Source organism: Myotis yumanensis, unplaced genomic scaffold (assembly GCF_028538775.1).
Source record: "Myotis yumanensis isolate MYYU_CA2020_CCGP unplaced genomic scaffold, mMyoYum1.0.hap1 SCAF_16, whole genome shotgun sequence".
In the NCBI taxonomy this organism is placed as follows: domain Eukaryota; kingdom Metazoa; phylum Chordata; class Mammalia; order Chiroptera; family Vespertilionidae; genus Myotis; species Myotis yumanensis.
The window spans coordinates 16,104,239-16,130,158 of NW_027223767.1; the positions used below are offsets into that span (position 1 = coordinate 16,104,239).

The 25,920-nt window shown below is 57.5% G+C and overlaps 1 protein-coding gene across 2 annotated transcripts in view; it reads right to left on the reverse strand.

The window, feature by feature from the left end:
• Positions 1-25,920, reverse strand: part of SPNS2 (SPNS lysolipid transporter 2, sphingosine-1-phosphate) — a 37,315-nt gene that overhangs the window by 1,829 nt on the left and 9,566 nt on the right. The window contains exons 2-12 of one of the 2 annotated variants that reach the window (XR_011468445.1): positions 20,572-20,637; positions 10,284-10,420; positions 5,679-5,830; positions 5,390-5,456; positions 4,041-4,183; positions 3,623-3,775; positions 3,306-3,495; positions 2,926-2,991; positions 896-994; positions 647-810; positions 184-344 (exon numbers count right to left, since the gene is read on the reverse strand). Coding sequence is in view for 1 of the 2 variants with exons in the window: in XM_070394493.1 (XP_070250594.1) it covers positions 188-230; positions 647-810; positions 896-994; positions 2,926-2,991; positions 3,306-3,495; positions 3,623-3,775; positions 4,041-4,183; positions 5,390-5,456; positions 5,679-5,830; positions 10,284-10,420; positions 20,572-20,637 (1,280 nt within the window). In the remaining variant the exon portion in view is untranslated. The remainder of the gene's footprint in view (positions 1-183; positions 345-646; positions 811-895; positions 995-2,925; positions 2,992-3,305; positions 3,496-3,622; positions 3,776-4,040; positions 4,184-5,389; positions 5,457-5,678; positions 5,831-10,283; positions 10,421-20,571; positions 20,638-25,920) is intronic. The other variant, XM_070394493.1, reaches the window with a different exon arrangement.

The window sequence follows — 25,920 nt, forward strand, 5'->3', positions numbered from 1 at the left end:
GACCTGTGCCCTCAGCCCTTCTGAGGAAGGAAGGGGGCTGATTTACTGGAAGAGGGAGCCTGCACCCCTCCCACGATCCTCCAGTCCCTGTGCAGTGCTTCAGGAGGAAGTGCCCTGAATGCCCCCTCCCTAGTCCTGCCTCCCCTCCCTGAAGCCCCCTCAGCCTCCCCGGCCTGCACTCACCGCCTCAGACCTTCATGGATGCGGGTGGCATCACCAGCTCGTTCGCCCTGGGGGAGAGACGGGCAGGGGTCAAGGTGGCACATCAGCGGGGGCCGGGCCCGGGCACTGCTCTGGCGCATCGAGTCACGGGGGCCGGTTGACCGGACGTGCTGGGCAGGGACCTCGTCAGCCCCAGGGGGAGGTGGGAGAGCCCAGGGGTGGGGAGAGGAAAGAAAGAGAAGAGTAAAGAGAAAGTCAGAAAACGAGAGAAAAAGGAAGGAGAGGAGTCCCAGCTCTGAAAACCGTTAACTCCAGGAAAAACCCAAGCCTGGAACCACAGGCACAGCCGGTTCACCACGGGCTCCACAGCTCCATCAAGAGGGGAGGCGGGACCCCAGGGGCCAGGTGACCCCTCACCCCCCACCCCCCCGCCTCAGGCAGGGTTGTGGCAGCGGAGGCAGCCAGCCCACCCACACCCACTCACTGCTGCTCGGCCTTGGCACGGTCACTGAGGAAGAAGAGGGCAGTGGCTAGGAAGAACATGCCGCCCAGGACCACGACGAAGGGGCAGAGCATGAGGGCGTAGCCCAGGCTCAGGAACTCCCAGAGCGGGGAGTCCTTGGTGCTCTGGCGGATCAGGTCGGAGATCTGCGAGGATGGTGGGTGCTTGTCAGGACAGGCCAACTCCTGCAGCCCGTCACCCACCACGGCCGCGCCCACCCCAGGCACTCACAAAGCCGATGAGGTAGGGGCTGCCAGCGTCCCCCAGCAGGTGAGAGGTGAAGCTCTGCAGGGCCACGGCGGTGGCCCGTCTGGTGGGGATGACCACGTACTGTGGAAGAGGTGGCAGTCAGAGGCCAGGGGAGCCAGGCCACCACCTGGCCTCATCCCTGGGGTCAGGACACTTCTGAAGATCCCTTCTGCCCTGGTGTCTTAGCACCTCACCCCCCTCAGCCCTTCTCCTTGCCCCCCTCTCCCTCCCACCTCCACCCCAGGGCCCTCTGCTCATCCCCAGCTCACAGACCGGCCGCCTTGGATTCTGCACTGGGCTCTTGGAGAGCCAGCTGCAGTGGTCAGGGAAACTGAGGCCCAGAGGGACACAGGCTGCTCAAGGGTCAGGCAACGCTGGGCCCAGCCCCTGACTCCTCAGCCTCTTGCCCCCCACCCCCACCCAGCTACAGACCCACCTGGGTTCCCCTCCCCGAGGACCTGGCAAGGCCTAGGTTGGCCCGAGAGGGAGGGGAGAAGGGCCCTACCTGGAAGAGCCTGCACTTTCACCCCTGGGCACCCTAAGTACCAAGTGCCTGGAGCTGCTGGGCCCCGGAACCCTGTCAGACCAAGCAGGCCCTAACCACAGGTCGCAGCCCCGCGCTGCGAGGGCCAAGGCCAGCGGAGGCGCGAGGGCAGGCAGCAGCCCCCTGCCCCGAGCTCGAGCTGCCTCTTCTGGGCAGAGTGCCTGCCCTTGGACAGTCTGTGGGAGCAGCCAGTGCCCCCTGGGCACCCCACTACAGGGGGCAGGGAGGAGACCTGGACCCGATGGGATTGTGTGGCCCCATTTCCAACAATCGTCACGTGGCTGTGACACTTAATAAAATGGGACACGATTTCCCTGGGACCCAAACCCTGTCAGGAGCTGGGGCTGCCCCTGGGGGCAGAGGCAGGGAAGGGCTCCTGCCAGCACCAAGCACACTTGATTCAGACAGATTCCTCCTCCCTCCACCCCCGCAACCCCTGCCACCCTGCCTGGCTCCATGCTGAGGCACAGAGTTGAGTCAGACCCCCCTCCACCCCCAGCCCAGTCCCTGGTGTGGGTGAGAGAGAGATGGCCCGGGGAGGCAGAGATGCAGGAAGCTGGTGGGCAGGGAAGCCTTCCTGGAGAAGAGGGGCTGGCAGGAGCCCAGCGCCCGGCCACCTCTGATCCCCTGGGCTGCCCCCTACAGTGGCACCAAACCCTGAGTGCCCCAGGGTTAGCCCAGAGGAGCCCTCAGCCTTCTGCCCCAGGGCCTGTCCCTGCAGCTCTCAGACACTCTCCCTACCCCAACCCCCACCATGCTGGGCTCTGCACCCCCTTCTCCCAGTTATCTCCTGACACTGACTTAGAGTCCAGGGCATAGGACCAGGTGTCACCCCATCCCCAACCCTCGCCACCCTCAGACTGCTGCCACTGACCAGGACCACAGCCCCTCCCGGGCCGCACCCAACCTTGTCCAGGACACAAACCCCCGCCCCCACCCCCAGCCCCCCGGGCTCAGACAGCCCTTTGTCCCCGGCCGGCTGGTCTGGAGCCCATTGTTGGCCCTGTGAAGACGGCCTCTGTCCGCCTGGCCACAGCCCAGCAGCAGGCACTCAGGCAGGCACGCCTGGGACCCAGGCTGAGCTGGGTCGATGGAAGCTCAGACCCTGGGGGAGGAGTGCTGGCAGGCGGCAACCCCTCGGTGCCAGCCTGGCACTGCCAGCCTCCCGGCCACAGACCTGAGCCTCCGGACATCCCCTATCTAGTCTCCACATCCATCTTGCCTGCTCAACACTCCAATTTCAGGCCCTGCTCCATGCAGACCCCAACATCTCTGATCACCTCCCTGCCTCCAGGCTCACCTTCCCAGCCTGCCTCCCCCACCACCACACACACACACACCACCACCACCACCACCACCACCACCACCACCAAGTCCTGCAGCTCTTCCTCCCCTTCCTTTGCCCTCCCAGCTGCCTGGAGAGTCAAGAGGCCTGGTCAGCAGCAGAGGCGACCTCAGCCTGCCTCACCATGAGGATGTCTGCGGTGATGGCCCAGTTAGAAAACAGCAGCGTCTCCCCGACAAAGATGCAGATCTGCCCAGGAGAAACCAGAACAACCGTCAGGAAGCCCCACACACACACCCGTGGCCTCAGCTTGCTCCCTGCACCCTGGCTGCAGGCAGGGAACCCCAAAGCCTCCCAGCCTTCCCTGGCCTGCAGCTCCCGGCAGTCAGGCTCGCGAGGAGTGTGCGGCTTATCAAGATGCCCACAGCCGAGCCCTGGACAGGCCCTGGACAGAACAGGGGCAGGCACATAGGAGCCTCCCCATGGAGGGAGGGCCCCATACATCACACTGCTTCTCCTGCCAGGCCGCTCCCCACCACCCCTGAGCCCCCCACTGCACTCACATAGGCCCCCACGATGCTGCTCTTGGCGGCCACGAAGATGAGGCAGATGAAGATGGCAGAGCCCAGCATGCCCACAGCGCACACCAGCGGGTCGGCTCGCTGGGTCCGCAGGCGGCACCAGCGAGTGGCTCCTGCCCCCGTGACCACACCCAGAAAGCCCGTAAAGCAGGTGATGGCCCCAAAGATGAGGCTGTGGGACAGAGGATGGTGGGGGATGGGTTGAGAGGAAGGCCAACGCTGGGGCAGAGGGCTGGCCCCTCTGTCCAGCGTCCCTCGCCACCCTGCCGCCCGCCTCCCCCACCTGGGCCTGGCCCCACCTGTCCTTGGCCCCACAGGGCGGGCTGCTGCACGCCTCTGCCGTCTTCTGCACGACTTGGGCGCGGTACAGGTACAGCGGGATCCACATCCCCAGGGCCCCTGTGGCGAAGGACACAGCCGACGTGGCCAGGGAGGAGAAGACGTAGCTGCGGCTGGGGAGAGGCCGGGCAGCGACACTGAGTGGGGCCCGGAGGCAGCCTTCGCTCCCCACTCCCCCCGGGGTTGGAAGGCTCCGCTGTCTCCCCTCGCGGGCTCTGGGCGTGAGGGCTACGGCAGCAGAGTAATCAACACGTGGCCACCGTGTCACTCCCAGCACTGCCGGCAGCGGAGACAGCAGGGAGCCCAGCTGCCGGTGCTGGGTGGGCCCCCGGGTGGGCCCCCCCCTCTTCTCACCAGACGCCCCCCAGCAGGACTCACTTTCGGATCAGGGCCTTCATGTCTCGGAGCCACGAGGTCCGGGCCTTGAGCTGCCCCCCGAGCTGGTCGGCGTGGCCTCTCTTCGTGGCTGGGACCAGGACGAGGATGAGCGTTCCTGTGATCATGCCCGCGATAGGGGACACCTGATGGCACAGGGAGCACCAGGTTAGGACGCCAGGGCCAAGCCGGCATTGTCTCTGCTGCACCAGGAGGGGGAGCGCAGGCAAGTCACACTCTGGGCTCTGGGCTCTGGGCTCTGGGCTCCGGGTTCCTCTGGGTTGGCATCTGCTCAGCCTTCCCGATTGGGCGGCTGAGCAGAGCCGCTGGGATGAGGTCAGCAAAAAGGGCTTGGGGCATCAACCTGCAGTGTCTAGAGCAAGGGCGGGATGGGAGGGGGGACAGAAGGAAGAAGGGAGGGGTGGGCAGTCAGATGGAGAGAGGAGGGAGGACAGATGGCTGGATATGTGGACAGACAGATGGAAGGAAGAATGGATGGATGAGTGAATTAACAGACAGGAAGATGGACGATGGGACGATGAATCACTGGGTGGGTGCATTAACACATGGGAAAGCAGGAAGATGGCTGGATGGCTAATGGATGGATGGAAAGAAGGAAGACAAGTAGGGAATGGACAGGCATGTGGAATGATGAGTGGGAAAGGAGAGAGTGCCTGTGGACAGGGAGCCAGACACCAGCCCTGCCCGAACCCCTGGGTCTGAGAGGGTTTCCCAGGCAGGTCCTCGCCCTGCGGGTCTCTGGGAAGGGACTGGCTGGGCATGAAGCACCCAGCACATAGACCAGGAAGGTCATCGTGTGGGAGGAGCCCATGTGGCCCTAGAACAGAGGCTCAGGGCCCCTTTGGGGTCTTCCCTGGGTCCTGCCCCGTGTGAGAACAGAAGCTCCAGGCCCCAGCCCTCTCTCCACATGGGGGGCCATTCGGCAGCCTGGATTCCACAGTGCCGGCTCCTCCGCCAGCTCGTGAGAACCGGGAAACCTGCTCCCACCCCCCATGCGCCCTCACTCCCATTAAGGAATTCCACGGAGGCTGCTTCCTTCCTGCTTTTGAGGAAAAAACACTTTGTCTTAGCTTCCTCTCCTCTGCGAGACTGGGGATCTCTGTTTCCGGGGACAGGAAGTGGCTGCAGGCCCCCAAGAGGTCTTGTCTCAGCCTCGCCCTAGCACAGAGCCAGTGCTCACAGCAGGAAGCGCCATAGTGGATCTGGAATTTCCTGACCTGCTGGGAGAGTTCGTCCCCTCAGCCTGGGGGCCCAGGCCTGCATCCTAGCCCGGGGTCTGTCCCTGGATCTCTGGGTGACCTGGGCACAAGCTGGTCTGGGGGTGTCCTTACCCGCAAGGCCCAGTGCCAGTCTCCGGCTGCCTGCTTCACACTGGAGCCAGTGATGTAGCCCAGGCCGCTGCAGGGAAGACAGGCACGGTCAGCAGGACAGGTGGGGGCGGGGGATGCTCACCGTCCACGAGGCAGGACCCCTGCCCACCTGCCCCCACCACCCGGCCAGCCGCCTGGAGAGCAGGGCCAGTGTTGCCCCAAGGCTGACCCCCCGCATGTTTAGGTCACCGAGGACCAAACCTCAGGGAGAGGCGTGGTCAGAGCTGGAGGGGACCTCGCCGACCCTCACCTGCCCAGCGGGATGGCGAAGTAGAAGACGGACAGCATGAGCGTGCGCGTGTTCTTGGTGAAGAGGTCGCCGATGATGGTGGGCGCGATGGTGGAGTAGCTGGCCTCCCCGATGCCCACCAGCCCCCGGGACACCACCAGCAGCCAGAAGTGCTGTAGGGGAGGGAGGGGCGGAGAATGCTGGGGAATGTCCTGCTCCTCCACCTGCTCATCCTCCGCCCCCACTTTGCCCCGCACCCCTGCAGGGTCCAGGGGCTAGGGGAGAGGTTGGAGCCCAACCCCTGCCCCAGCAACAACGACACCCTTAGGCCACTCGGGGCCTCAGTTTCCCCCTCCAGAGAGTGGGTCTGACAGGGCCTGGTTGGCCCAGTGCTGAGATGAAACTTGACTCTCCCACGTTGAGTTGTTGTAGTTCTGGCCCAGACAGGCCCCCTCTGTCCTCTTAGCACCGTGGACACAAGCCTGTGTCTTCCCCACCACCCCAATTGGGAGACTTCCTCCCTGAGTTCGGGCCCCGCCTTGGGAGCCTCGAGTCACCCCCCTCTGTGTCCCACCCCCGGGCAGGGCGGCCGGGCTGGCCCTGGCAGCAGTGAGGAGCAAGTGTGAGTGGGGAGTGGGCAGGGCAGCCCAGTGCTCGGTGCTCCCCCCCCCACACACACACACACACACATCAAAGAGCTCAGCCCTGCTGATCTGGGAAGGGTGGGGCCGTGCCCGCTGCCAGTGTACGACCCCTTTGATGTGGACCGTCCTCTCTGTCCCCAGCTGCCCAGGGCCTGAGAACCCAGCTGGTCATCTTTCCCCGGCCCCACCCTGACCACCCATCCGGCCAGCATCGCCCACATCCAGCCCTCCTCCGCGCTCTGCTTCCCTCTCTCCATCTGCCGGGCTCTTTCCGGGTCCTTTCTCTGAGTCACTGTTCCTGCCCAGCCGTCTCTGCGCCTCTCATTTCTATAGCTCGGCACTCTCTCCATCCCCGAGTCTTTCCCTGGTTCCTCACTTCTGCTTCTTTTCCTGGGGATCATCTGCCGACAGCCCTTGCCTATTCTTTGTTGGACTGTCTTTCTTGCCTTGACTTCTGTTAGCTTGCTGGGCATCCTGGGTAATGACCCTTTATTAGGTATGTCACTAATAGTCTCCGTCACCTTTCTCTCCACTTCGTACAGGGAGCTCCTCCAGACAGAAGCTTCACTTCGTGTTGTTTAATTTGAGAATGTCTGGTCTGCTCATTTCTCCTTAATGGCTTCTGGATTTCACATCCCGTTCAGGAAGGCCTATTCCATCCCCAAATGAGAGAAGTGTTCTCTGGAATGTTATTGTCGAGGGACCGCGACTGGGAGGGGTGTCCTCAGCCATTCTCCTCGGTACAGGAGCAGGCAAGCCAGCCCTGTCTGACCAGGGATCCTGTTGATCTCCACTCCCCCCCTCGCCCCTCCCCCCAGACCACTGCTCTGTGCACTTGTTACTTGCACACCCACGTACCAATGAACAAACAGCATTTAGTGTCCCGTGTGCTTTGTAAAAAATGACCATAAAAGGAACCATTCCATGAATCTTGTCCCACAACTTGCTCTTTCCCTCATTCTTATCTTTTAATATAGATCTAGTTCCTTCTTTTGTGATTAGGAGTCTCATAAGATGCCCTGGCTGCCGTGGCTCAGTGGTTACAGCGCCGGCCCACGCATCGGAGGGCCTCAGGTTCAATACCTGGCCCCAGTCCGGGTGCGTTCGGGAGGCAACCAAATGATGTGTCTCTCTTACATTGATGTTTCTCTCTTCTCTCTATCTTCCCCTTCCTCCTCCCTTCTACTCTCTCTAAAAATCAGTGGAAAAAAATATCCTCAGGTGAGCATTAACAAAGAAAAAAGTCTCATAAGATGAAGACACCCCATTTTATCTGAGCTTCCCCCAGTCATGGTCCTTTAGTTAGTCTCCCTTTTTTTCTATTTTAAGATACAGCAAACATCCTCGCATGCACTCGTGTCCCCAAGTAGGAGTTTCTGGCTTGGGCATAGACCTCAAAGTAAAAGGCTGGGCTGTGGGATTTACACAGCTAGAATTTTACAAAACCCCTGCCGTGTTGCTCTCCAAAGAGTCTATCCATTTACACTCCCACCAGCAGCTTGAATAACACTTAGTATTGCCAGCATTTCTAATTGTTGCCAATCTGATGGGTGTGAAATGGTATCTCATTGTTGCTTTAATTTGCATCTCCCTGATCACTTGAGAGCGTATAGTCTCTTCCTACTGTCAATGCCCATTGGGTATCTTCTCCAGCAATTGCCTGTCACTATCCTTTGCCCATTTTCCCACTGGGTTATCTGTCTTTTGCTTGTTGAATTTAGAGTTCTACACGGTTATAGTTTGCTTTTCACTTTACTCTGACTTAGCCGGAATTTATTTTGACATGTGGTTCGAAATACGGGCTAATCTTTATGTTTCGTCCAGATGGATAGTCAGTTCTCCCGAAACCCTGAGATGCAACTTTCATGCTACAGCCAATTCCCACAGGAAGGAGGACTGTGTCTCCCGATGGCTTCGTGTGTCCCTCTGCTGTTCCGGGCGGAAGAGCCATCTTGGAATCACTGACAGGGCAAGTCCCCTCTCGCTGTTATTTTTCACCATGTCCTTGGCTATTCCTAGGCGTTTTCTCTGCCAAATTAACTTCGGAATCCTGTGGGACTCGGATTGTGCTTGCAGTGAGTTTACAGAGTAATTGGGGTGATCTGTCTGCTTCTCGCTCTGCCTCTGCTCATCTTCTCTCCCCGACCCTCTCTCCTCTACACACCTGGAGGGGCTCAGCCCTGGCATCCTGGTGCAGGACTCACTGGTCAGTCCCAGAAATAGCACCAAAGATCAGAAGACCAGGGGCCTGGCCAGGGCAGGGCAAGCCCAGCGAGGCCCTAGCGGCTTCTGGTCCAGGCCCCATTGTTTACTGTGGGTGTCAGGTTGACACTACGGCTCGGAGCTTTCCTGAGCCTGACCTTCCTCTGAAGCGGCCCATGAAGCAAAGTTGTATCCCCAAACCTGCTGATTCCCTCTGCCCTGGCTTCCAACCTCCTCTCGATCAACGATCAACGTAAATCTGACTCACCATGTCCTTCTTCACACTCTTCCAGGGCTCTGCACCGCCCTCAGGGGGAAGCCCAGGCCCTCCTGCCTGGCATCTGAAGCTTTCCTTGACTTGGTCCCTGCCTTTCTTTCCAGCCAAAACACTCTTTTCCTCCATTTCTGAACACACCACACCATCTGCACCCATGGGTTTGCTCCATCTGCTCATGCTATCTTTACCAAAAGACCTCATCTCCCTGTCCTGCCTGCCCAGCTCAATGCCACCTCCTCCAGGAAGCCTTCCCTGAACCATAGATTCTGAGAGACTGCACTCCTCACATCGACTCTCAGCACTTTGCACATCTTGAAGGCTCTAAACATGGGACCTTCTGTTACATCTTCCCACCCCCAGCCTGGGTGCTCCCAAGGACAGGGCCAGGGTCTCCTCCTCTGTCCCCTAAGCTGAAACTTCTTGAGGACAGATCTGGTATTCTCCCCTTCTCCCTCTACCTCCCTCTACTGCAGTGGTTCTCAACCTTCTGGCCCTTTAAATACAGTTCCTCATGTTGTGACCCAACCATAAAATTATTTTCGTTGCTACTTCATAACTGTAATGTTGCTACTGTTATGGATCATAATGTAAATACCTGATATGCAGGATGGTCTTAGGCGACCCCTGTGAAAGGGTCATTCGACCGCCAAAGGAGTCGCAACCCACAGTTGAGAACCGCTGCTCTACTGTCACCATCATGTGACTGTCCTTCTTCTGCTTGAACATCCCTAGTGATGGGAAACTCACTACCTCTCAAAGCAACATATCTCCTTTTTGGAAGAAAGAGTAAAAGTAATGATTTGCTGAACACCTGCCATGTTCCAGGGCCTAGATATTCTTGGCTTAGTTATTTCTCACAATAACCTTTAAGTTGAGCAGTATTATCCCCATTTTATAGATAAAGAAACTGAGGCTCAGAGAGGTTAAGTAAATTTCTCCAGATCACAAGGCTGAGTGGGCAACAGAATTGATATATTCAAACCCAGAACTGTGGGAGCCGAGTAAGAAACATCTTCCTTATGTTGAAGTCATGCTGGCCTCCCTAGGACTTGACCCAAGTAATTAGCTGGCCATCCAACGAAGAGCAAGCTGTGGGAGGCCCAGACAGGGGTAGTGTCTCACCTGTGGTCACACAGCAAGATGATGGTGGGGCCAGGACTAGAACCAATAGGTCCCGACTCCTAGGCCAGACTAGGGAACTCCTAGTTCCCCGTGTCCCTTGCATCCGCCCCAGATCAGAGGCAGCTTAGAGAGTCCGGCTGCTGGGCTGTGGGTCCCTCAGTTCCGGCCAGTGTGGGGAGGCCCTATTTGCAGGGCCAGTTTCTAAAAGTCCCCAAAGACCCCCCCCCCCCCCCATCCCACTGTCCTTGGAGGATACTATCTGGAGCTGGAGCAAAAGGGCTAGAACCCCCAGTCTAGACTAAGACAGGAAAGCAGGCCGCACCCACTGGAGGAACGGAGGGGACACTCAGGGTTGCGGGCAGGCAGTCCGGCCAGGCTCACCTGCTGGGAGATGAAGGAGCTGGAGAACGTGACTGCCGACCAGAAGAAAATGCCGCAGCTGAGGATCACCTTCCTGTTGAAGCGGTCGCCCAGGTAGCCGAAGATGGGGGCCGCCACCATGAAGCTGCAGATGAACACTGTGCCGGCAGAGGAGAGCGTGAGGGCTGGTGCAGGGTCCCTGAGCCTGGACCCACCTGCCCACACCACGCCAGCTCGAGGCCAGAGCCCAGGAGACAAGCTTAGTCTGGGCCAGCGCCTGAGGCAGCAGCCCCAGAGAGGAAGCACATGTTAATGATAAATGTTCATGATGATGGGGAAGCAACCTCAGCCAGGCCTGGGCCCAGGGGCGGCAGGTGATCCTATAACCCCATCCTCTTTATGCAGGCCCACGACTTACCCAGCTGTAGGGGAGCCCTTGGGTACTTTTAAAACAGTAAAGATGTTCTCGTGGAACCATTTCTATATGCCAGGAGCTGCGCTAGGCCTCACCGCACAGCCTCCTGTGGATCCTTCCAGCCCGTCCCACCTCGCAGATGGGAGACAGGCTCAGGGAGAAGTGAGGTGCCCAGGGCCCCACCAGTAGTGAGCAGCCCAGTGGGGATTTGATCCCGCCTGTCTGTCTCCATAGCCAGCGGTCCTGATGCTTGGCCACACTGCCTTCCCCGTTAGACTTGGGGAAGAGGGGAAGGGAACGACCCAAGGTCACAGCCAGTCAGGGCAGAGTGGGCTGGAACGCCAGGTCCCACCCCTGACACATCACAGCTCCCTCCCACCCAGCCGGCTGCAAGGCTTCCCTGACATTTGGGAACACTGTGGTTCATTTGTTCATTCATTCATTTATTCATTCGTCCATCCATCCAACCAAACAGGCAGCCCTAGCTGGTTTGGCTCAGTGGATAGAGCGTGGGCTGGGTTCCGGGCTCGATCCCCAGTGTGGGGCATGCAGGAGGCAGCTGATCAATGATTCTCTCTCATCATTGATGTTTCTATCTCTCCCCTCCTCTCTGAAATCAATTTAAAAATATTTAAAAAATAAAATAAATAGAAGGGTCAGAGAAACTGACATTTCAATACAGACCTGGAGGAGGTGAAAAAAACAAATCATGCATAGACTGGGGCAAGAATGGCAGTACAGAGGCCCTGGGGCAGGAGTGTACTTAGCATATCTGAGAACAGCAAAGAGGCCAGAGTGGCTGGAACAAGAGGCAAAGGGGAAAGGCCATGTGGGTTGCGGCCTTATGGCCCATTGTGATGCTGTGGCGTCTGCGGGTGAGAAAGGAAAACACTGGAGGATGCTGAGCACAGGAGCAATCTGACCTGGTTTTGTTCTTCCAGAGCAAGACAAGGGTAGAGGCTCAGAGGACTCCGTGGGGATGCCACTGCCGGTGATGGGAGGGGCCTTGGGGGCCCCAGGTGGGATAAAGAGGCCAGCAAGCAAAGGTAGGTCTGGGTCAACAGGCAAGGCAGCCCCCCTTTTGCTCCCCCAGGAAGTCAGTCCCACAGCTGATGGGCAGATGGCCAGACAAAGGCTGGGAGTGGGCAGACAAGGTGGCCGGTGCCTGGCCTCTGACACCAGGCTGAATGTGCACAAGGGCTGGGCTGCTCTCTCAAGACCAGAGTCCCCAGGGAGGCTGGACTGGTAAAGAGAAAGGGGGTGGGGAGGAAAGAGGGAAGGAGGTGAACGAGGCGAGAGAGGGCTGGCTGGAGGGTATGGCGGTCTCCTATCCTAGTGAGAACAGTTGTATGGGGTGTGGGGGGGGCCTGTTAAACCCAACTATGTGTGACTAGGACCTTGGACATAATCAACATACAGATGCACAAAGGTGGGCGCCAGGGACACACTGCCTGGGTTCTAAGTCCACTCTGTTCTTTCCCAGCTGGGTGACCTAAGCAGGTCACAGCCGCTCTGCGCCTCAATGGTGAGCTGATAAATGTTGGACAACTGGCTCTCCTGATGTACACTGTTTGCCAATTTCCACGGTGTAAATACTCCCACCTGGCTGATTTCAAGCTACCAATGTGATGCCACTGTTCCACACAGCACTGTATATACCAGTGGTTCTCAACCTTCTGGCCCTTTAAATACAGTTCCTCATGTTGTGACCCAACCATAAAATTATTTTCGTTGCTACTTCATAACTGTAATGTTGCTACTGTTATGAATCGTCATGTAAATATCTGATATGCAGGATGGTCTTAGGCGACCCCTGTGAAAGGGTCGTTCGACCGCCAAAGGGGTCGCGACCCACAGGTTGAGAACCGCTGGTATATACAGTATTTCTACCAGACAGATATAATGGAAGTAAATAGCTTTAAGAACATAGATAAGAGTAAAACACGGTAAAATAATTAAGAAGTGATGAATTGTACTTAATATCTTTGTGTTTTTTTAAAACATGTTTTTATTAATTTTATTTCATTATTATTTTGGAGGGTGTTAATTCTCACTCGAGGGTATTTTTCCATTAATTTTTAGAGAGAGTGGCAGGGACAGGGAGAGACAGAGAGAGAAACATCGATGTGAGAGAGACACATCAGTTGGTTGCCTCCCGCACACACCTGGACCAGGGCTGGGGATGGAGCCTGCAACCAAGGTACATGCCCCTGACCAGAATCAAACCCAGGAACCTTTAGTCCACAGGCTGACACTCTATCTACTATGCCAAACAGGCTAGGGCTGTTTTTATTGGTTTTAGAAAGAGTGGAAGGGAGAGGGAGGAGAGAAACATCAATGAGAGAAACATTGATCAGCTGCCTTCTGCACACCCCCTACTGGGGATGGAGCCCCAAACCCGGGGGAATGTCCCATGCAACCTCTAGGTGCACGGGACGACGCCCAACCCCTGGCCAGGGCTATTACCTTCGTTTTTAATATAAGTTGTTTAATCGTTTAAAGTTTACATAATTTAGATTTTAATGATGGTTGTATTTAAAAACCAGCTCACACGATTCCCAAAAATCTAACAATGACTCTTAGGCGCAGGTCTAAGTCATTTCCAGCAGGCCAACTTCCTCATCTGTAAAATGAAGATAAAAGTAGCGACTCCCCAGTTGCTCTTAGCAGAGGATGAGATAAGGATCGTCAGGTGCTTCGTGCCACACCCCGCCCAGTCCACACTGGGCCCTTGTTTAGATTAATCAAGGCAGAAATCATTTCCTCGTCTCTAGAAAAATAATTTTTCCTGCTGGGCCTGTCTCCCAGGCCCTTTCTGAGATCAAACCAGGATACGGGCAGGAAAGAGATGTCGGTCTCATTAGGACTTACACACCTCAGGGGGGAGGGAGAATGTTCCCTCTGTGCCTGTCTGTGCCAGGTGGGGAGTGAGCAAAAAGAATCAGAGTGGGAGCTGCACCCTGTCTGGTCCCGGGGGAAGACCCCATCCGTGGGTTGCCCAGAGTAAAGGGCTAAAATGTCAGGGAACCAGCAAGGAAGGCCAGCTCCTGCCAGGATAATGAAGGGAGGCTTCCTGGAGGTGGTGCTGTCGGTGCTGGGCATTGAGGGGTGCATAGCAACTGGCCATGATAATAATACCTAAAATATAAACTACAAATCTTATAAGCGATCCTGTATAACAGTGAAGGAGGCACCATGCCTATTGTTAATAATAACCTCAGCTATCATTTACGGGGTATTTATTACAGGCAAGGCCCAAGGATGTGCCCTGGACATAAGCACAGGTTCTCGCATCTGAGTCTCACTATTGTCTTCATCGCAGAGGGGACAACAGGGGCTGGAAGGAGTGACATCACACAGCTAGTGTGTGGCTGAGCCCGAATTTAACCCCCCATTTGTCTGACACCAGAGTCCTTGCTCTCAATCACACTACAGACTGTCAGGCTAGGAAGGGGGGTGGTCCCAACCGATGTTCCCAAGGTCAGAGAGAGTTCAGAGTGTGTTGGGGACAGCGAGAAAGTGGGTCAGGCTACAGCTGAGGAAGCTGTGGAGGAAGCAGCAGGAGATAAGGCGTGGAGTGAGGATGGGCCCTAAACACTAGGACCAGGTTTGGGCTGTAGTTAGCGGGCAGTAGAGAACCACAGCATCCTTCATGCTCCACCTGGTGGGTGGAGAGGGGCTGAAGGAAGGGAGCAGGGCCTTGGCTAGACCCCGACCCTTCTGGTCCATCCCCACCTGCCTGCCTGCAGCGGAGCAGGGAGGCAGCTGCTGGCTCCCCCTGCCCCCCACCCCCCACCCCACTCCCCGGCTTTCTGCCTGCTCACCTGGGTGGGCAGAAGTACCCTGGACTGCAGGTGCACCCCTATTGCAGCAGGTACTCCCTGTCCCCACCCCGACTCCAGCCTGCTGAGGTCACCAGGCACCATCCTGAGCTTCAGCATGTCTGTCCCGTCACAGCTGAGGCCACTGATACATGGGGGGACTTGCCCAAGATGGTATCTGACCCTCCTGACCCCGGGCTCCCTCTTCCCTCAGTGCCTTTCCTTGGGGACAAGGGAGTCCAGGGTCAGGAGGGTCAGTGTCATCTTGGGCAAGTCCCCCACAAACCAGTGGCCCCGGCTGGGAAATGGGAGACGCGACCCATCTTTGCAGCCCTCCCCGAAGCAAGCAAGAGAGGACCTCTCCTGGCCCTCAGGGCTGTCCCAGGCCAGTGGAGGGGGCTGACCACAATCGATCACGACAGGAACAGGAGGAAAGATGCTGCTGGCAGGAGGAAGGGCACAGACAAAGGCAGGGGCGCGTGAGCCTGTCCCGGGCAGGGCACAGAGGCCAATCTGGCCAGCAGGGCAGGCAGCTCTGCTGCAAAGAGAGACCAGCCTGGCTAGAAGCTTCCCTGTGCCCCACCCCCACCCCACCGTCTTTGTTTGTTTCAGGAGAGCTTTCTGGGCAGTGCGGCTGCCCCACCCCTCATCTCCCTGGGGCTGGCTTTCCCAGCAGCTCCCGCAGGAGGACATCCTGTGGCCCGGGTGTGGGGAAGCCCTCGCTCAGCTCACGCTCAGCTCACGTGTGCTGAGCCCACAGGTCTGGGACAATGGAGTAGCCAGCAGGGAGTCAGGGGGTGGGATGGGGCGGGGTGGGGGAGTAGGGGGTGGGGGGGAGTCAGGGCTGAACTTCACCCGCTTCCAGTGGGATGGCCAGGCCCCCTCCTCCTGCGGCTGAGAGTCACCAGAAGGCAGGGCATGGGCACCATCTGTCCACCCCACAGCGGTCCAGGGGCTCAGGGTACTGGCTGAAGGCCTTTTCCCCTTGGGGGCCCACAGAGGGACCAGCACCCAGAAGCTCAGGACAGCCCCACTGAGGTCTCTGTGCCCTGGCAGGGCACCCCAGGACCCACCACAGGCTGCTGAGCCACCCTCAGTGCACATGCTCCCCAGAAGGTGGTCCTGGAACAGGAGTGGGCAAGGTCTCAGCTGGGGAGCCCTGGCTCCCACACTGTGGCCTTGGAGCACGCCTCCAGCCCCCACCTTGGCCCGGGCTGAACCAGGACTATTTTTACCAAGTCCAGATCTGGCTGGCCTGTGATTTGGAAAAGATCCGCCTCCTCCACATCCTGCGGGCAGCAGTGCTTGGGCAGCATGGGGTGGGCAGGGGCCAGGCTCTGCCTAGTGCCCTCCCTGCCCAAGGGATGTGGAGGATGGCGGCCCAGGCCAGCCAAGATGATGGGAGGACCCAGACAGCTGGACCCAGCAGTACCTGAAAGCCACCATGCCCAGACTTCCTGCGGGAACCATTTCTCCTTTACAGTCTGCTGGGATAGAAGCCCTAGGTGGGCCCCTCGGGCCTCAGGAGGTCCTGGGGGAGTAGCCACAGGGGCTGCCCAGCTTTGCCTTCAGAATCAAAGCAGAGGATGTCACTACGTTGGCCAAAGTGGGGAGGGGAGCAAGGCCAGAAGGAGACTCAGCCCCAAAGCAGATGCGCTGTCTGGTTTCAGTCTGAGCTGGCTCTTCCTCTGTCCTCTATCCCCACTACCCCTCCCCCCCCCCCCCGCCAGGCCTCCCCCCTACCCCCCTACTTCCTCATGACTCCACAAACCCTAGGCCGGAAATGCCGTCCAGCCTCCTCTGCCATCCCTTCCCACACTGGGCCCCGGAGTAAAGATCCTGAGGCACCTGCCCTGCCCTGAAACCTTCTCTGGCTCCCCACTGCCCCAGACAAAGCCCAAGTGCCTTTCACCATCAGACCCTGCCTGCTATCCAGCCCCTCCTCTCATCCCCCAACACTCCAGCCACAGCCTTCACTCTCCCGCCTCCGGGCTGCACTTCTGCTGATTTCCTCAGCTCCATCTTCCAACTTGCTTATTTTCTCTTCAACTGGGTCTAGTCTACCAGTTAAGAATGCTAATTATTACCCTTTTTAATTTTAACCATTAGATTTTTCTTTAGTAGAATTTAAAATGTAGGTCTTTTCGATATCTCCCTGTTCTTTTGTAATCAGGGACTGTTCCTGCCTTATGAATCCTCCTCTTTCCCAGAGAGCTTTGCAAGCTGAGTCTGCCTAGTGTTCAGGCCCCTCCAGGGGTTCTGCGGTTCTCCGGGAGCTGGTTTTCCCACTGTCTGGGCCAGCTGACTCCCTCCCTCCAAGGTGGGTGTCTGTGTGTGCTCTACCCATTTCACATTTGAGTTTGTCTTCAGTGGAGGTGGTCCCCTGTGTCCCTGGCAGGATCTGGATCGTTAAGGCTTCCCTAACGAGCACTTTTGCACTGGCCTCTGCTGGGTTCCTGGAAACCTCGGGTCTACACGGGAAAGGCAGGGGAAGTCTCAGAACTGCACAGAGCAGGGGCTGGACGAGGCTTTGCATGAAGCCGGAACCAGGAAGGCAATGTCTTCCACATGGAAACACTGCCTACCGGCCTGGGGGTACAGATTGAAATCAGGGAGCTGCCTGGGCTCTGAGTGGAAACCAAGCTACCCAGCCACACGAGAAGCCAAGTCTGCACTGCCCGCTCCTCAGAACAAAGTAACCCCGGAGCCCGGAGATAACTTGATGAATCCGGGTGACGGCTAGATGGAGGGTCATTGTACTATTCTCTCTACACTGTATGGATATTTAAATTTTTTTTCATCATAAAAAATGTTTACATGAGCTCAGCCTATATGGCCCAGTTGGCTGAGTGTCATCCCATGAACCAGAAGGTCATGGTTCAATTCCCGTCGGGGCACATGCCTGGGTTGTGAGCTTGGCTCCCCAGTAGGGGGCGTGCAGGAGGCAGCTGATCAATGTTTCTCTGGCATTGATGTTTCTATCTCTCTCTCCCTCTCCCTGCCTCTCTCTGAAATCAATAAAAACGTATTTTTTTAAACGTTTACATTAAAAATACTGTAAGAAGCGTCTAAGACATACTTTCCCAAAACACTCTGCAGCACTGGGCTTTAATACCAGCTCCCACTCCTGTGTGTGAGTTCAGTTCTTTGCTTCTGGCCTCTGAAACTGTCCTGCTAGCTTTAGCGTTCAAGCTCAGCCGTGTAATTGAGATGTTTCCCGGCATCTTTCATCCAGCGTGGAGGGGAATGGAAGCCTTCTCACAGCCACGCAATCTGACAGACGGAGCAGACGTTCTTTCCCCTGAATAAATTCTAACTCATCCTTCAAAGCCCCACTCACATGCCCTCCTTGAGGAACTTCTCCACCTGCGTCCAGGCAGAGCTGGCCCCCGACCCCCAGGCATGGCTGGAGACTGGATGTTTTCTGTTCCCATCATCGGAGGGGACTCCGAGAGCAGGGACTGCGTCTGTGGCAGAGCCCAGCTCAGGGCCTGCCATGCAGCTGCCTCTTTAGGTGTAGGTTAAGGAGGCCCAGGGTTCCCAAACAGGAGGAGCCAAGAGCTAGATTTCTGGAGACTCGGGGGTCAGCTCTGAGCTAGCAGCAACCTGCAAGGGGGCTACAGAAAGCAGGCTTTTCCCAAGCCAGGTTCCCACTCTGGTCCCAACCGGAAAAGCAGGGGCAGGCCCAGGCCTCACCCTCAGCCACATCCCAGCCTGTCTCCTGGCCCAGCAGCCCCTGGTGCCCAGAAATAAGCAGACAACTGGCTCTCAGCCCTGGCCCTTTGATCCGGGCAAGCACCAACACCTGGCTGGCGCCCTCCACCTGTCTCCGACCTTATCAGGGCTTGGGGAAGAGACAGGTGCCTGCGGCCCAGGCAATTAGGTGATTTGCCTGGGTGCCCACTGGGCCGTATCCCGGTCTAGCTCACCTCGCTTCTTGGCTCAAATGGCCAACGGGGTGAGGACACTCTAGGAACCATCCCAGCTGTGCTGGGGTAGGTGTTAGGGTGAGGGTCAGGGCGTAAGACTAGGGGGTCTCTGAGAGTGCTGGGACTCTCATCATGGCCCAGAGCCCCCGCCCCCATCCCCTCCCCCTGAGAACGCTGAGATCCAGACTCTCGGACACCTGGGACAAGACTCACCAATCCCGGGGCCATCTGTGCTCCCTCCCCAAACCAAGAGGACAGTATATGCAGAATTCCTGTTCCAGGCCTGCTACTGTCTCACCATGAGGCCTTAAGCAAGTCACTTCCCCTCTCTTAGCCTCTGTCCCTTGATCTAGAAAGTGAAGCTTGGAGGAGGAATAATCAAACAAGATGATGCCTATGGGATATGTGTCCTTCTCTGGCCAGGTCGCCAGGGATCGCAGGGACCACCACGACTTCTCTCTTAGCCAAGAAGGCAGCCTGGGACATCACTGTGGCCGCGCTACAAGCCTCAGAGCCCTCCCACCTGCTCGCTGGGTGGCTGCACTGGCCTGGCCTCACTAGTGGGGCCGAGTGGAGAGACTGGGGCAGAGCCTTGTTCTGTATCAGTCAGCAAGGCCAAGGCCAGGAGGGGATGAAGCTCAGCAGGTCGCAGTGACCCAGGGGCCACAGAGGGAGGGTCTGGTGGCTGGGCTCTCTCCTGCCCTTTCCTCCCCAGCTCAGCAGCCTACTCCCTCCCATGCTCCCACCTGGCTTGAACTCTCTAATCAGTGGTTCTCAACCTTCTGGCCCTTTAAATACAGTTCCTCATGTTGTGACCCAACCATAAAATTATTTTTGTTGCTGCTTCATAACTGTAATGTTGCTACTGTTATGAATCGTCATGTAAATACCTGATATGCAGGATGGTCTTAGGCGACCCCTGTGAAAGGGTCATTTGACCGCCAAAGGGGTCACGACCCACAGGTTGAGAACCGCTGCTCTAAGTGCAGAGCCCAGGCTGGAGGGACCTGTCCCAGACCCCAGCGCAGGCTGACTTGCTCTGGCCCAGTCAGGGACACCCAGCAAGGTCCAGGGGAGGGGTTTGGGCTCACATCCGGGTGGAGGTGACATCTGCAATGGCAGGGACCTTAGGAGGTGCTGGACCACACCGCCTTGCCCCAGCCCTCACTCTGTCAGCTCTCACATAGTAGGGATGAGCCCGGAGCTATCACACCCCCTCTCTCTGAGCCCCAAAGACCCCAACAGATAGCCAGGCTGTATGAACTCATTGTTCGACTGGAATGCCACCTAGACAGGTCAGGCAGGTTCCTGGACAAAGCCAGCTCACTCTGCCCCTCCCCCCAGGAGAGCCCAGGCAGGGGAAGGGGGTTCACAGCCTGGAATGCAGACTATGGACTTCCTCCCACACATCTGACTGGGCCTCAAAGTCAGGTGGACCCCTGGGCCCGCTAGTGAGAGGGCCAGGGAGCCAGGAGCTCAGACCCACCCAGGCCATGCAGTGGGCAGGGCAGGGACAAGGGAGACATGGACCCTAGAGGGAGGGGTAATTGCTTAATGACCTGCCACCCTGCCCTGGCCCAGGGGCTCCAGCCCTGCCTCCCCAAGAGTCAGAAGGCCCGGAGCCTCAAGGGAGATGGGGCAAGAACCTCAGGCCCGGATCTAGGCTCCTGCCCCAAGTCTGGGAAGGGCTCTGGGCTGACCAGGAGGGTTCCTGATTTGACATCTAAGCGATAACTCCCAGGTTGGTGGCAATGGAAGGAGTTGGGGGTGGGGCGGATATGGAAACAGGGCTGTCCGGGCCCTGAGGACAGCGCCCAACTTACTGACCCTAAGGAGCTCCTTTCAAGCCTCTGGATGAAACCTGGAGCCCTGGGTCCCCTGAGGCCCCGGAGTCGCCCACAGGGACCTGGGAGACCTGGGAGCCACTCGCAGGGACCTGGGCCCTCTGCCAGCACTCGGCCTCCCACGGCCTCTCAGGGCACGGGCGTGGCAGCTTGATTTCTTTTGCCAGAAGAGAAGCAGAGGCGGGAGGAGGGGGGCCCTTTGTGAGTGGCAACAGTGGGATCTGTACACAAAGCAGAGCCCCAGCGGAGAATGACCCCCCAGGAAGGAGGGGCAGGACCGGGCAGGGGTAGAGGCCTCACCTGACTGCAGCAACCCGGCTCCTCGGTCCTTGACCCCGAAGTGCTGCTGGATGTCCAGGAGGACGCCTGGCGGGGAAGACAGATGGTGCTTACTGGTGACGTCTGATGCCTGGTACCCCCACTCCCCACCTGACTGGGTTACCCCAGTCCCACACCAGCCCTCTTTCCACCTTGCGGGGCCAGCCTGGCCCCATCGACACAACTCCACCCTGGCCACCTCAGCCAGGCCCCTGGGGACCTTGGGGGCCAAGCTTCCATCCTGCCCCACTGGGCCTCCTGTGCTCACCCTGGGGAGAGGATCTCACCCCCTCCCTCCGCCACTGCAGGGGCCCAAGGCGCAGGCAGGCCGGGCTCCTCCGTGGTTCCTCTGCCCAGTGAGGCCGCTGAGCTTCCTACCTGCCCACCTGTGGCCCCTCAGCCCAGAGAGCAGCGGGGCAGCCGCTGAAACTGCGAGGGAAGCTCTCTAGCTGGGAGGGGGCTGAGGAGCAATGCTCACACCTGCTCACCTGCACGTGTGCACAAGCGCACACATCCACCCTTGTGTTCTCAGGAGTATAACCAGGACCCCCAACTGTTGGACGCAGAGAGAAGCAGGTGGAGCTCCAGACTTGCTTTTCTGGGGGAAGGAGATTCCTTTCCCCAAGTCCCAGCCACCTCTGCTCTCCCATTAGCGCACTCATGTCAGGGCGGGGGGGTGGGGAACCGGAAGAACCAGAAACTGCCCCCAGCTGTGAACAGACAGGGCCAAGGCTGTCTGGGGCCAACAAGCTCCTGGGGCCCCCTCTCCTCCCTGCACTCAACTGTTGAGTGCACACAACCCCAGCCCCGAGGACCCAGGGGCCCCCGCAGGCTTATCTCTAGGACACCAGGAGGCCAGGCCAGAGCCCCGCTGACCACCACACGCCTGCCCTGGGGAGGGACAGGGGGGAAAGGAGGAGGAGACGGGGCCTGCCTTATGAGCACCCCATGCAGGGGACAGAAGAAGGGACTAGACCAGTGATGGCGAACCTATGACACGCGTGTCAGAGGTGACGTGTGAACTCATTTTTTTGGTTGATTTTTCTTTGTTAAATGGCATTTAAATATATAAAATAAATATCAAAAATATGTCTTTGTTTTACTATGGTTGCAAATATCAAAAAATTTCTATATGTGACACGGCACCAGAGTTAAGTTAGGGTTTTTCAAAATGCTGACACGCCGAGCTCAAAAGGTTCTCCATCACTGGATTAGACCCTGCCTTCAGGGGATTCCCAGGCTCTTCATGATGATGATAATGATGATGAAAATGATGTCAGCATTTGAAATGAGGATGGTTCAAATTATTGAGCATTAAGTGCTTTGCCAGTTTAATCCTCATATAACCCTATTACGGTACTATTATCCCACTGGACAGAGGAAGAAACCGAGGCACAGGAAGTTAAGCCGCACGGTCAAAGTCATGCCACGTGAAAGTGGAACCTCCAAGCATTGCATGAGGGTCCCACCTGATGGCTGGGGTGTAAGTGGGGAGACTGTCTCACTGTCTCTCCCAAGACCCAGGGCTGGGATGCTGGGCAGATGCCTGGGATGGGGGTCAGCCCCAGCTGCAGCCTGACAGCCAAGAGAAGCTGGCCTCCTCTCTGCTAATGCCTCGGTGGATTTACCATAATTACCCGTGATGAAGAGGCTGTGTGAGGCTCCGGTAATGACTTAATAACCAAGGCGGGCTGTGGCCTTGCCTTGAAGGCAGAAGCCCAGGGCCCATCCTGGGCCGGTGGAATGCAGCCACCAAGTGGGACCTCCCAGGGGCCTGACCTGGCCTCAGAGGCCCAGAGTTCCATTGGGCCTGTGGGTGGCCCTGGTGGGCCTGATGTGGGGAACCACCCACACTCACCTCCCACCCCACAGTCCATTCCCACGCCTGAGCCAGGACTTGTTCCCCTCCTGACGTGTGGGTCTGATCACATCCCTTTCTCGCATAGTCCTTATCAACTGAGACTCCCCTGGGCTTCAGGGGGACACAGGCCCCTTCACCAGGCCACCAGCTGCAGGTTCAGCCTTATCAACCCCACCCTCCCACCTTCCAGCTCAGGAAACCACCCCTCCACCCCGTACTCCAGCCACCCCAAACTACTCATAACCCCACAATCACACATGCTTCCTCTTCTACCCTGGCACAACTTTGTTGATTCTGCTAATTCCTGCCACTCCTTCAAAACCAGTTCAGATGCTTCCTCTTCTGGGAAGTCTTCCCTGATTTCTCCCCCTCCCACCAACCTCAATGAGTTAATTGCCCCTGTCCTTGTTTTAGCACTTGGCACACTAGGATTAGTTAGTTCTACAGGAAAGACCCACAGAGACATGGATATGAGCTCCTTGTTCGGGCTTGGGGTGGGGAACGCACTGTAGCCAGGAGCTAAGAGCCACCAGTTACTGGTTCCCACTCAGTTCCAGGTACCATGTGAGGCTCTTCAGATGGTATTTCTACCTGTGCAGGTGTCTATGATTATCATCCCCTTGCTGCCTCTGCTAATATCTACAATTATTGACCCCATTTTACATAGGAGGAAACAGGCTCTGAGAAGTTAAATAACTTGTCATGGAGCACTTAAGGTGTCAGAGGTGAGATCTGAAACAGGTCTATTGCCAGAATCAAAGCTTGTTCTTCTGCCACACTGCTTCTGTGTGGTTTGCTCTTGTCCCCGGCCCAGGGCCCAGCACGCAGCCAGCCCACCGTGACTATTTGCGGAGTGGCTGCCCAGACGAATGTGTATGTCTGCCCCCTCCCCTACTAGACCAGGAGCCCCTGGAGCGCTGGAGCCAGAATGTCACCTCCAGAACCTGAACAGGGGCTGTTTAAGGACTGGGTAAGGATGGGTGGAGTTGGGAGTTGGGTAGGCGGGTAAAACTCCCCCTGGGCCCCTGAACAGTGGGTCCCCAACCACAGCTGAATGGAGGGCACGGATCTACAGTAACTATTGGCCACTTCCTGGGAAGAAGGCCATATCACAATCGGCATCATGAAGACGGCCTATGTGCACAACAAATAAAAACACTCTCGCCCTAGCTGGTTTGGCTCAATGGGTAGAGCATCGGCCTGCAGACTGAAGGGTCCCAGGTTCGATTCCAGTCAAGGGCACATACCCAGGTTGTAGGCCTGGTCCCCAGTTGGGGGCGTGTAGGAGACAGCCAATCAATGATTCTCATCATTGATGTTTCTATCTCTATCCCTCTCCCTTCCTCTCTGAAATCAATAAAAATATGTGAAAGAAAGAGAGAGAGAGAGAGAGAGAGAGAGAGGGAAGGAAAGAAAGAAAGAAAAAAAAAAAGAAAGAGAGAAAGAAAGAAAGAACAAAAGAAAGAAAGAAAGAAAGAAAGAAAGAAAGAAAGAAAGAAAGAAAGAAAGAGAAAGAAAGACTCTTGCTTCCTCCCAAGGCATATTCTAGCCACCTGACCAGACAGCCTCCCTCCCATGTCTTCATGGCCCAACGTTTGCCTCTGCCTCCAGGCAGCTTCCCTGGCCTCCTCTACTGCACGGAGCTCCTGGGAAGGAGGAGGAACGTTTCTCCACATCCAGATGGCATCCAGGGTTCCAGGGGGCTCCCAGGCAGTCTAGACCCCAAGACACAGGAAGCTTTGGATGCCCCTGCCCACGCGCATCCCCCAGCACCCCGGCTTAGGTCCAAGGCCTGAGCTCTAGGCAGAAGGCCCGAGGGAACCTTCCCAGGAAGCAGGGCCTCCTGCAGGCCCCGCCTGAGCCTTTCTGGGTTGTTGTCCCGCTAACGGGCCTGGAAGGAGCGATGGCCACAAGAGGATGAGATCCCACCGGCCACTGGCACGGGAAGCGTGTGTCACAGCAGCCCGGCCGGTCGTCTCAGAGTTTCCTCTGGGCTCCAGCCTGGCCTGGGCCCACACCCCTCCCTTCTTCACCACAGCCTTATTTTTAGCCTCTTTCCTGGAGGCTGAGGTTTGGTGGGTCACAGGATGGGCCTCACGCCCAGGAGAAGCCTCCTACAGCTCAGGCCAAGCCCACTCCACCAGCCCCACCAGCCAGGGAATGCACGGTGGATCCCCACCCCACCCGTCCCATGGCCACAGGTCCCTATCCAGGCGGCTCCCAGGCAGTTACCCCAAATCCACAGCCAGAATCGCCCTCGGCCCACAGGGTCCTCTTCCCTGAGCCAAGGAAACATTCAGGAACAGCAGGAGCATCTGAATCTTCTCCTTCATTGACCCCAGCTACACTCTCCGAGGCCCAAGGGTCTTGTCTCCTGTGTAAGGTCCCCTCTAGGCCACCTGTTCCTCCTGCCTCTCAGGGATCTTGCCCTGGGCCTGCCCCTGGCTTGAGCTTGGACTTTCAGCTCCCTCACCTCTGTCTCCTGCACATCAGCCTAAGAAAGCGCTCACAGCTCTCTCATCCTGGTGGCGAAAGCAATCCTGACCTGTCCCCTCTGCCAACCGCTTCTTCTCTCTTCTCCTTTACAGCTAATGTCCTCGCCCCTCCTCAACTCGACGGCCTCACCTCCATCACTCCTCCTGGTGACTCAGTCCCACAGACCCTCTCAGTGTTCCAGCCACCTGGGCTCCACCCCTTGGTCCCCATTCCCTGAGTGGCACTCCCCAGGCCAGACACCTGGGAGTCAGCCATGATACCCTCTTGCCTCCCACAGGCGCATGAATGGGCCCAACAATTCTCTCCTTCACCACGTGGCCTCCTCTCCAGGCTCCCTGCTTCCTCTCTTGGCCCGTCTAGCATCGCTCCCACAGCCTGACCTCACAAGCACGTATCAATCTACTAAGTCCTGGGCTGGGTTCAGAGACTACAGAGTGTCTGGACTCAGGGAGCTAATGCCATGATCCGGTGGTTGTCACCTCTGGGTAGAGCTCAGTTACCCATGTGTTCTTCAAAGTCCACTGGCCCAGGCCCCTGGTTCAGTATAACGACTACCAACAGCAACAATAATCTGGGTTTTAACATGTTTAGTGCTCACAATGTGCCAGACACTGTTCTCAGAGGGCTACCAGTATTCGCTCATTGGTGTGGCTGCCCAATAATGTTGAGTGGCTCCCAATTGCCACCCAAATGAAGGCCAGATTTCTTCTAGCTTCTGAGGCCTCCGTGATCCACGTCTGTACAATCACCCTGTCTAGAGGTGAGGAGCAGGGGCCTATTAACACACAGCCCGGATGTTTGGAAACCACGGGCCTGGCTGATCTGAGGCCACGATGGCTCGCACATAACAGCCTGTATGTAGGCCTCCAGGACTTGACTACAGCCATGCCCTCCTCCTGGAGTGTCCATGTCCACTTGTTAAGATCCACCTGATCCAGAGCCCAGATTCAAGATCACTTCTGCCAGGACACCCC